Consider the following 12,352-nt stretch of genomic DNA (forward strand, 5'->3'; position numbering starts at 1 on the left):
CCAAAACGCCCAATTTTGGGCAAAACTATACCATTTTTATTTTTTGAAAAATGAGTATTTTTTGCATAAATGACCAACCTTGATTTGCGGAAATATAAACAAAAGCAGTTTTTATCAAAAATAACTTATCTACAAGGCATACTATTAGAACCCGTAGGTCAACCGTATTTTACGGATCCTTAATACCAGAGTGCCTAACACCTTCCCCGGGGGATCGCCAGAACCCTTACCCAAACTTTGGTACCGATTGGTTTCATTTTAAACTTAACTGTTTTTAATGAACCCTTTTGAACTGCTTTTCCTAACTTACCTAAAAGTTAGGTGGCGACTCAAAAAAATAATGTCCATTTAGAGCACCATCCACGTAGAAGTATATTTTTTTTTCTTTTTCCCGGTACGATTGACAACCGTACTTCCCCGGGGCACTTTCCTTTTTAAATGAGGCAAGTACAAATACGAATCGGAAAAAATATGACCCCCTCCACTTATGTCCAATTTTAACTTAATTTCTGCTTCATATGAGGGAATGCTGGGTCAGTTGGCAATTTGTGAACCACCAATTTAGTGCTTAAACCCGGCATATCATCATAAGACCATGCAAAAACATCCTTATATTTAAACAAAGCCTGGGTTAATTCTTTCTTGGAATGTGGTTGAACATGCACACTTAGCTTAGTTTCCCTGACATTATCTTGATCTCCTAGATTGATTGCTTCGGTTTCATTCAAATTAGGGTTCGTTTTATCTTCGAAGTGTTTCAAATCCCTGCTTATTTCCTGAAATACTTCTTCTTCATCATATTCAGCTTCTTGGTTCATTGTTTCATGATTAGGTTGGATTTTAAGATCTGGCCAAAAATTCCGCATGCATGTCATATCATTAGAACCAGCACAAACAGAACTGTACAAAAGAAAATAAACAAACACATTAGAATTTACGGAAAAGAAAAATTGCATTTCATTGAAAGGAAAGATAGAAGGGTTTGAACATTAAAACAAGCGAAAATAAAAATCCGAATTACAACCCTGGAATAACTCGGATAACGGAAAGGAAAACAAAACAGACTACCAAAACTCCTTCCTGGTTGGGAGAGGAGTGACTTCCCAATTGCTGAGTTAGACATCAGGGCCAATGAACTGCACATCTGCGTTACTGGGACCCCCTCCAATTTCAACCATATCAGCTTCAACAAACAAGTTCTGGAAACACCCAATCAACTCAAAATCCACGTCCAGTACTGGCTGGGAAGACCTGTTGGTGTTCTTGACGAAGGACTTGTAGATCGGTGGCACAGGCTTAGTAAGTGACCATGCTTCTTTTTTTCGCTTTTTAACCCTCTTTCTATCTTCAGCCGTTGGTTTGAACCCCAGACCAAATGGACCTGGACTCTCACGTGGACACACCGGATAAACCATACCTTGTAGAGAGGCCCCCAAGCCTTTTCCTGGCTCAAAACCATGTTTCAACATTTCATTTACCACCATAACAGATGTTGGAGGCAATTGTGGTCTCGGAATGGGTTTCCCTTCAGGGATCTGCTCAGCTACCACTATCTCAGAAGCTTGATACACCAGTGTTTCATCAGCATTATCCACTTCAATAAAGGGAACAGTGGAGTCTTTATAAATGGACAAATCCCCTTCACCGTGAACAATCACTTCCTGCCTGTCATATTCAAACTTGATCATCTGATGCAATGTGGATGGGATTGCCCCAGCCATATGTACCCATGGTCTTCCCAACAACATATTATAGGAGGCATTGATGTTCAACACTTGAAAATCTATGGTAAAATCAGCAGGCCCTATTGTAAGCACAAGATCTATCTCACCGATGGCATCAGTTTTCGCTCCATCAAAAGCTCTAACACACACGTTGTTTGGTCGAATTCTTTCAGTACTTACATTTAGTTTTTGTAAGGTTGACAGAGGACAAATGTTTGCACCAGAGCCCCCGTCAATCAAAACTCTAGTGACATAGGAATGCTCACATTTTACAGTAATATGAAGGCTTCGGTTATGTCCAGTACCTTCAACGGGTAGTTCATCATCTGAGAAAGTGATCCTATTTACCTCAAAGATCCTCTCAGCAATTTTCTCCAATTGATTAACTGTAATCTCGGTAGGGACATGGGCTTCATTCAGAATCTTCAACAAAGCTTTGCGATGTTCATCTGAGTGTATTAACAAAGACAACAAAGAGATTTGAGCAGGGGTTTTCCTTAATTGCTCCACGATGGAATAGTCTGGCAATTTCATCTTTTTCAAGAACTCTTCAGCTTCTTCCTCTGTTACTGGTTTCTTAACGGGCATTTGGCCCTCCCTCACCTGTTTGGTTTTCCTTAACTCTTCCGGAGCAAAGCATCTTCCTGAACGAGTCAGGCCCCCTACTTCGTCTACCTCTTCGATGATTTCCTTCCCTTGGTAAGTCACCATAGTCTGATTATAATTCCAGGGAACCGCCTTAGCATCAACTATTGGAAGTTGTGTCACTGGCTTAATAATGATAGGGGTGGTGAGCGCCCCTTTGACAGTTAAAATAGGCCTGCTCGACACCCCTGGCACGATCAACTTTGGTTTTCCCTGACTTGCCCCAACCTTCTCTGGAGCTCCTTTCACAATCAATAAGGGTTTCATCGCGTCTGACTGGATTGGCCTCTTTGTAACCTCATTTACCCCCAAAGGTGCTATTTTTGCGGAATCTGCCACATTTACTGATTTCTCCACGCCTGCTTCAATCTTCATGATAGGCTTGTAAGGAACATCAGACCCATCACTACCATAGATCAACTCCAACATGTTTGTTTCTTTATGATTTGGTAGTGGGTTTTGATTGATATTTGGTATGTCTGCATTTTGCACCACAATTTGCTGCGTATCAATCAAATCTTGGATTGCTTTCTTCAAATACCAACATTTCTCTATATTGTGTCCCGGGGTATCAGAGCAATAAGCACATCTCTGAGAGTAATCAAGATTTTTCGGAGGTGGGTTTGGGATCCTTCCTTCAATTGGGCTTAAAACATTTAATGCCCTCAGCTTCTGAAACAAATCAGCATATGATTCCCCAATGGGAGTAAAGTTATCCTTGACCGCGTTTGCCCTTTTGTACTCTGGCCTGGGCCAAAAATTGGATCTGGGAGGGCCTTGGTAAGTCTGTGGAGGTGGAGGACGGATTTGCGGGGTTGGTGCGCGCCATTGCGGGTAAGAAGGGGGCTGGGCATATGGCTGCGCACTGTATATGGGGTACTGAGGGGGCGGAATAGAATATTGTGGGTTTTGGGGTTGTGGGTAATTATATGGATCTTGGGTATAGTTTTGGGGTTGGGGTTGAGTGTATTGGCGAGGCGGGCCCCTCGGGTTTCGCCGTGGCCCAGGCGCAACTGTAGCTACATCTTCCTTTTTCTTCTTTCCACCAAAACTCCCTGAACCATTTTGAATGGCTTGGGTTGTTGCCTTCAATGCGGCAAAGCCGACAATGCGTCCTGTTTTGATTCCTTCTTCTATTATTTCTCCCATTTTAATGGCCTCAATGAACGATTTTCCTAGGGCCGGGATCATGTGTTGATAATATGTCTCATCTTGTTCCTGGAGAAAAGTCTCCACCATCTCTCCTTCTCTCATTAGTGGCTTTACCCTTGCAGCTTGTTCACGCCAACGAATTGCAAACTCCCTAAAACTTTCGGTAACTTTCTTCTTCAGGTTGGTTAGAGACTTTTTATCAGGAACCAGATCAATATTGTACTGAAATTGTTGCACGAACTCATTTGCCATATCATCCCAAGTATGCCATTTCACAATGTCCTGATCAATAAACCATTCTGAAGCTAAACCAGTCAGACTCTCCCCAAAGTAAGCCATGAGCAATTCCTGATTACCCCCAGCTCCTCTCAGTTGGTTGCAGTATCTCCTCAAATGAGCTATGGGATCACCGTGCCCATCGTACTTGTCAAACTTCGGTGTCTTGAACCCCGGAGGTAAGTGAACACTCGGGAACATACACAAATCACTGTATGAAACGCTTTTATAGCTTCCTGATCCCTGCAAGTTCTTCATAGCTTGTTCTAGACTTTTCATCTTCCTAACCATTTCGTCATGCTCCACATTCTTAGTAGCAACCCCATGTTCTTGGCCGAGATGCACAGCCGTGTTCTTAGCAGGATCTTCGATATCGATGGGAGGACCAGAATACAGAGTCTGATGATAAGGATTAGAAGCCCTATATGCAAAATCGAGTGCTTAATACTGCTCTTGATGGGTGTCAGATGGTGGCTCAAAGTATGGCCTTTACACAACTGCAGGCAGTGGTATTGTGTAAATGGGCCTTACACTTACCGCATGCATGGGGTTAGATAGTGCGTATGCGTAGGCAGGCATCGTGGGTGCAAGCCTAGAATGATCCGTCTTTGTCACACCCTTAATCCGATAGGGTGTGATGGGCACCTGACCCTTACCTAGGGCCGAGCGAACCCGCAGACTTTCGTAACACACATAATCATCTTTGGGCCCGCAAAACGTGTCAAAATGCAAAAGGAAAATTTTCAAAGAACGTCATACTTTTCGTCTTTTTCAAATCAAATAAAATCTGTAGTCAAAACGAATCTGTAACATAATGCATACTGATATATCAGCTTACATAGCCGATTACAAAACTGACATATCACACACACGACACTGTCTGTAAAGTCTCTACCCACATCTCAGATACCACACAAAAGCACTCAGACTCGGCAGCACTCCGGAGGAAATGGAGCTCGCCAATCCCGGCGGAACATCTCCTGCTAACATCATCTACTCATCGCAGGTACCGCGCGGCATGAAACGCAGCCCCCGAAGAAAGGGGTCGGTCGAAATATGTGCGAGTATGCAAGCGAAAGTATTAAAAATGAAATCATCACGGCGCTTGAGTACGGAAAATGAGCACAATAGCGAGAATACCAAAGTGCTTGCGTCGACATACAAATCATACATAAGAGGTACAAAAGACAAATATGATAAAAAGAATGCCAAAATACTTCGCCTTTCTTTTGAAAAATATTTTGCCTCATACATACGAGAAAATCAAACACATCATATAAGAACGACCTTAACCGAATGCCTTGGGAACGTACGGCCCGATCCATAAATAATACGATAATGCCGAGGAACGTACGGCCCGATCCATAAATAATATAATAATCATATATCACCTCATATCATCGTATATCATATCATGTCAGATTATCATATCATCAAATCATCGCATACCATATCACATAACACATACGGTCCTCAATGGGACCCGGCGGACAGAACATGGTCGCCCCCTCCTGTCTCGGGCGCCATAACACATCATACTCCAGAAGATTTCATGCCTCCGAAACCCGACATACCGCGGTCAAAAGTCCAGCGGTCAATGTCGCAGCCCGCGGTCAAATGTCCGACATCCGTCAAAAGCAATATCACATATCACATACCGTGGTCAAAAGTCCAGCGGTCAATATCGCATATCACATACTTCGGAATCACATCATACTTCGGAATCACATCATACTTCAGATTGTGCGCACGATAATAACCGGCCCGGGATCCGGCGAAGGAAGTAATAACAGAATGCACGAGCGTTAATCGTAGGAAATCATATACAATGCTAAACATTCACAAAAACTCAATAGAGTAATCAAACAGACTGTTGTTTATAAGCCAAACAGTAGTCAAAACAGACTTTCTTCCGAATGTCACTCGGGAACATATCAAATCGAACTTCAGAAACCATAGTTACGTATCGGAATCATAAGTATACGAATCATTATTTCAGACTCAACAGACAAATATGTAATCATACTCGGGGGTCGGAAAGGTAGTCATATTGAATTCTTTCAAAAGCCGTCAGAATTGTACAGAAGAAGATCGCGGGACCCACGGACGAGCGTCAGCCCCATCCGGGCCCGCCTACGAAAATCATAGTCATCATATGTTACCGAATCATTATTACAACTCAAAAAGTAAGTAATGGCGATCGTACTTGAAATCGGAAAAATAGTCATATCATATCCTTTCAAAATCGTCGGAAGTACATAAGGAAAGTCGCGGGGCCCACGGAGGGGTGTCGACTCAAGTCGGGCCGCCCATAAAATCATAGTTATTATACACGTCATAGAATCATTTTACGAGCATATAAAGGCCATCCGGTTTTGTTTGTGAAAGTTACGGACGTTCGTAGTTTTCGGAATCATTTAGGAACAAAACTCTTTTAAAAACCAAACTTTTATGCAACTTTTGAAACTTAGTCATGCAAAAGGCGTACAAACCATAGCTTGGCCATATAAGGATGCCAACATCAAAAGCAAATATGACTCACAAACGTGCTCGGATTTTTAAGAATGGAATTACCCCCGAAGCTCATAACATATCATAACTTAGCCATATCTAAGACATGCCAAAAGATGGAAGGTAAGCTTTACATACCTTGATTGCTTCCTAAGCTAGTCCAAACTCAAGTCTCGACTTCTCAAAATCTACAACACGTCATTAGACACCAAACATTAGTCATAGGCACCTCGGAATCCCATTTAAGCTCGCACTTTATTTACAAAAATTTGGGCAGCATTTTCCCTGTAAATTCAACACCCCGAGAATTTAACTCGGCCAAATTCATCAACAACAATACCAACAAACATTCTAACAACATCAACCATTAATTTCAAACGCATTCTAACATTAACAACCTTCATCCACATAATTCGACGACATTTCATTTACTTTCCATTTGACTACATATATTCAAATCAATATCGACGCTCACATATTCAAATACTAATCCGAGATCACTCAAACAAAATTCAAGAATACTTCAAACAATCCACCCAACATTCAAACAATCCAAATAATACACCATGGAACCCGAAACCTTCCCAACTCAACACGAACAACAATAACATATTTCTTTCTTCCAAAACTCATAAACTACTCCAACAATCCACACTTTAACAACATCATCTTCATAAATACAAGAAATTACAATAAGATCACTTTAAGCTTCAAATCAGCCCACACGGTTTTCAACTTCAACTTGGATTATTAACCTTCATTTTTCATCATCGAATTCATAACGACGACAACCAAAATACTAGATAACATTAATTCATTTCTTGCCTACCAAATAGCCCCTAATCACGGCCCAGCACCAACACATATAATCTCATTAGTTTCATTCAATTTCTACACATTATAACAACACACAAACATGCTAAATTCAATTAATTAACCACTCCTTCTACACAACACATATCACACGGCCACACACATACACACACGGCCTCACTTTAGCATCCATATTTCCATGAATTCCATTCATTTATACATGCCACAACATACACAAACCACCCATAACATATGAAAAATAAGATCAAACCTTACCTTTTTCCACTTATCTTCTTACTTGGCTAGGAATGAGAACTTCAAGAACAAACACTTTGCTTGCTTCAACAACAACTCCATGTTGTAGAGGACCTTCCATTTAGTGAAAAAGCTAGGAGAAAATAATTTTTTTCATGATCAACTCCATAGTCCCTCTTGGCCGTTTTTCTCCTTTTTTTTTTTTCTTTCTCTTGATGTTTCTTGAAATTTCTAGGAGAAGAAATGGTGAAGATGACTTAAATTAGTCATCTTTCTCTACATATATAATTTGCACATGTGGCCCTATGGTCCACAAGTCATGTGCATGGCCACATGACTTTTCTTTTCATGAATTTTAAGTTTCCACAACTTCACTTTTTGACCCAAATTTTCATGAAATGTCTAGCTTTCCATAATTCATCTTTTGGTCCCAAATTTTCCTTATTCCAAATTTACCCTTAACATTCCATACCAATAAAAAGATGAATATGCAACTTGTGCTTTGAAACAAAAATCAACAAAACCGAAAATTAAAAGTCTTGTCCATAACTTGTCGCAACCAACTTAGAATATTCCAACGTACAAAGTACGGGGTATAACATCCTTTTCCCCTTTAGAACATTCGTCCTCGAATGTTCAACTAATCGCATAAGGTCTTATAAGGGTCTCGGAGGGGGTTTCTTTTACTACCATAGCACGCAATCTCTTCTACCAGTCATATTTCTTTTCCATCTTGTAATTCCCTTTACTCAACTTATAATATTCTAGGCACATTATCTCGTATCGCCTCTTAATCTTTAACTCAAACCCTTCCTTATTCGTTCCATAGCTTGTTCTTCCGTTTCACACTTGCCTTTGTATTTTAGCTACATAGATCACATCACAACCTTGGCCACTTTCTCACTAGACTTTACTTATTTTCACAACACCTTCATTATACTCACATTGTCCCTTATTCGCAATCAATCCTATAACATAACACTTCTTAACCCTTTACTCTTTACGATCCACTTTATCCTTAATATCTCACAAGATGTCTTATCAATACATTCATATACATCGCAATTCCTTCCCTCTTGTACTTTGTCTTAATCTCACTCTTACTATCGGCACGACCTTTCAAGTCGTATTACAAACACATATCTCATTCTCTTTTTTTTCTTCTTTGGAAAAATTTCGGCGAGAGTTTCTCTATATTTCTTACTATCTCAAAACTTTGTATGCGAGAAATACCAACAATGCCTCACGGGGCCAAAATACATATATATACATATCATATCATATCGCGACCACACAGGGCTCCTAATATCATCAACGGTACACAAATAATAAACATACCTCGTATGCCCAACTCAAACGGCACCTGTTACACTTTCTTGTTTACTTTTCCCCTTTAGTCTTCAACTTGTATTTCAATCGCAACTTCAATATCTTTCCCAACATATATCTTTCATACTTTTACTTACCTGCGTACTTTGTGACTTCCAACATCATCAATCACTTTCTTCTATCGCTGCCTTTATTCTGCTGAAATCAAAGATTAGTGCAAGAAATCTCATTTCCTATAGCTTGGCTCTATGGCACGATCTCAAATGTGAAAGAGGAGTAACCACCTTAGATGCCTCGGAGCCTCCTGTTTATAAATGTGGCACGAAACACACCATAAATAAGACTCTACTTGACATGACTTTGCAGACAACCCCTAGGACGAACTGCTCTGATACCAATTTGTCACACCCTTAATCCGATAGGGTGTGATGGGCACCCGACCCTTACCTAGGGCCGAGCGAACCCACAGACTTTCGTAATACACATAATCATACTGGGCCCGCAAAACGTGTCAAAATGCAAAAGGAAAATTTTCAAAGAACGTCATACTTTTCGTCTTTTTCAAATCAAATAAAATTTGTAGTCAAAACGAATCTTTAACATAATGCATACTGATATATCGGCTTACATAGCCGATTACAAAACTGACATATCACACACACAACACTGTCTGCAAAGTCTCTACCCATATCTCAGATACCACACAAAAGCACTCAGACTCGGCAGCACTCCAGAGGAAATGGAGCTCGCCAATCATTTGGAACATCTCTCTAACATCATCTACTCATCTCAGGTACTGCAGCGGCATGAAATGCAGCCCCCGAAGAAAGGGGGTCAGTACGAAATATGTACTGAGTATGCAAAGCAGAAAGTACAGAAAACAAAATCATAACCGACGCCAGGGGTACAGAAAATGAGCACAATAGCCAGAATACCAAAGTGCTTGCGTCTGACATACAAATCATACATAAGAGGTACAAAAGACAAATATGATAAACAGAATGCCAAAATGCTTCGCCTTCTTTTGAAAAACATTTATGTCTCATACATACGAAAAATCAAACACATCATATAAGCTGACCTTAACCGAATGCCGAGGAACGTACGGCCAGATCCATAAATAATACTGTCACACCCTAATTTCTGTTAGGGTGTGATGGGCACCCGACCCTTATTTAGGGCCGAGCGAACCCGCTGACTCACCTAATACTCATAATCGCGCTGGCTTTCAAACCATGACCGAAATATATAACGAAAATTTATCGAAGAACAACATAATTTTTTTCTTCTCAAATCAAATAAAATCTTGCAACATATGAAACTTATAACACAACACATAATAATACATCGGCTTGCATAGCCGTTTACATAACTGACATCTAATACCCACGACACTGTCTGCAAAGTCTCTAACACAGAACATGATGCCATAACATAATACTTTGACTCGGCAGCACTCCGGAGCAACTGGAGCTCGCCAATCCCGCTGGAACATCTTCTACAAATATCTTCAGCTCACCTGGTGTACCTGCGCGGCATGAAACGCAGCCCCCGAAGAAAGGGGGTCAGTACGGAATATGTACTTAGTATGTAAAGCATGAAATGTAGTAAGCGAGATGACACTGTAGTAAAGAGTACAGAAAATCATAAGACTTGCCTTTCGAAAACATTTATCATGCATGTACATATATCGGTAAGTAGAATCATGTCATAATCATATCGTCATATTATCGTACATATATATACCGTACCCGGCCCTCTAGTGAGGGACTCGGTGAGTAAAATCATATCATAATCATGTATGCATGCAGATATACATATATACATACCGTACCCGGCCCTCTAGTGAGGGACTCGGTGAATAAAATCATATCATAATCATGTATGCATGCAGATATACATATATACATATACCGTACCCGACCCTCTAGTGAGGGACTCGGTGAATAACGTACCCGGCCCCGCTAGCAAGGGACTCGGTATGCCATCCTGGCCGCCATCTCCATCTCATCACATCATCATATCGTGTATATATATATAGCGTACCCGGCCCTCTAGTGAAGGACTCGGTGCACGAATGCGTACCCGGCCAAGGACTCGGTGAAAGACATATTGAGCTTGCACGAGCAGAGTAGTGAGAAACCAAATGCAAATAAAACATTTCCAAGACTCAATGAAGTAGTCCCAACGGAATGTCATTTGAAAGTCGGACAATAGTTATATCAAATATCTTTCGGAAACATAACATACATCATAAACGTATTAACAAAACCATCGGGATCATAGTCGTATCTAAACCATAGGGATCATAGTATTACGCAAAACCAATCCGAGTCCGCCTCGGAAGTTACAAATATTATTCACTTTAAAACTTTCTACAAACAAATCGAAGCGATCCGAGCCTTTCTACGAAAGTTACGGACGTTCGTAGTTTCGGAATCATTTATGAAACAAACTCTTTTTTGGAAACAAACCTTTATGCAATCTTTGAAATCCATTCATGCGGAAAACATAAAGACCATAATTTGACTACATTAAGAATATGAATATCAAGAACAAATATAGATCATAAACATGCTCGGACCGCGAGTAGAGTCACCTCGTAATTGTGTCATAACTTATTTTTAACTAAGACATGCCAAAGAAAGAAGGGTTAAGCTTACATACCTTAGTTAAACCCACAGTTAATCCGAACTTGCGTCTCGACTTCTCACGATCTACAATAATGTCGTTAGGTTATCAACATTAGCCATAACACTTGAGAATCCAATTCCAAATTAACATTTTGTCTACAAAAATTTGCAAGATCTCCTATAAATTCATCAACCGAGATTCAACTCGGCCAAATATCCAACAAATACCAACAACCACATCAACAATATCAATAAGCAATTCCAAACGCATTCCAACATTAATAATTCTTTCTACATAATTCGACGACATTTCATTTATATTCAAATAAACTATATACGATCAAGCAAATACCAATGCTCACATATTCAAGTAATAATCCGAGGTCATTCAATCAAAATTCAAGAACATTTCCCACTATCCGCAAAACATTCAAATCAGCCCATCCAATCTACCATGCCACCGAACCTCTCCAGTGCAAGAAAACAATCAACAACACATTTCTTCCTTCCAAATTCATCAACTACACTAACAACTCACACCTCGACAACATTATTTCCATAAATTCAGAAACCACATTAAGGTTACCTTAATTCTCAATTCGACCCACACGGTTTTCATCTTGACTTGGATCATTAAACTTCATTTTACCTCATAGAATTCATAACGACGACAATCAAAATACTAGATAACATTACTTCATTTCTTGCATATCAACAGCCCCTAGTGCACGGCCCAACCTCAACTCCAACATCTTATGAACTTCATTCATTTTCTACACATTACAACAACCCACAAACATGCTAAATTCAATTAGTTCATTACTCCAACACACCACTACATGCACACGGTTAGACACACACATACACGGCTACACTTCAACATCCATATTTTCATGATTTTAATTCATTTCCACATTCCACAATATGCACAAACCATACATAACATATAAAAATAAGGATTAAGTCTTACCTCTTCCAGCTTCTTTCTCGGCTAAAAGTCCCCAGCTTACAAGC

The 12,352-nt window shown here is 40.2% G+C and overlaps 1 protein-coding gene across 1 annotated transcript; it reads right to left on the minus strand.

The window, feature by feature from the left end:
• Window positions 1-497: 497 nt before the first annotated feature.
• LOC132042389 (uncharacterized) lies at window positions 498-4,339 on the minus strand. The gene is made up of 3 exons (XM_059432939.1): window positions 4,335-4,339; window positions 1,138-4,218; window positions 498-900 (listed from the first exon to the last, which is right to left on the minus strand). Exons 1-3 carry the CDS (start codon window positions 4,337-4,339, stop codon window positions 498-500), a joined length of 3,489 nt encoding a protein of 1,162 aa, XP_059288922.1.
• Between the last annotated feature and the right edge of the window lie 8,013 nt (window positions 4,340-12,352).

Source organism: Lycium ferocissimum, unplaced genomic scaffold (assembly GCF_029784015.1).
Source record: "Lycium ferocissimum isolate CSIRO_LF1 unplaced genomic scaffold, AGI_CSIRO_Lferr_CH_V1 ctg14966, whole genome shotgun sequence".
Classification (NCBI taxonomy): Eukaryota; Viridiplantae; Streptophyta; class Magnoliopsida; order Solanales; family Solanaceae; genus Lycium; species Lycium ferocissimum.

What these genes read in the sequence shown, in the direction of transcription:
- LOC132042389 (XM_059432939.1), bottom strand. An exon ending in CCCAGTAACGCAGATGTGCA is followed by an intron (nt 901 to 1,137) that starts GTTCATTGGCCC and finishes TCTTTTGTACAG; the next exon opens with TTCTGTTTGTGCTGGTTCTA.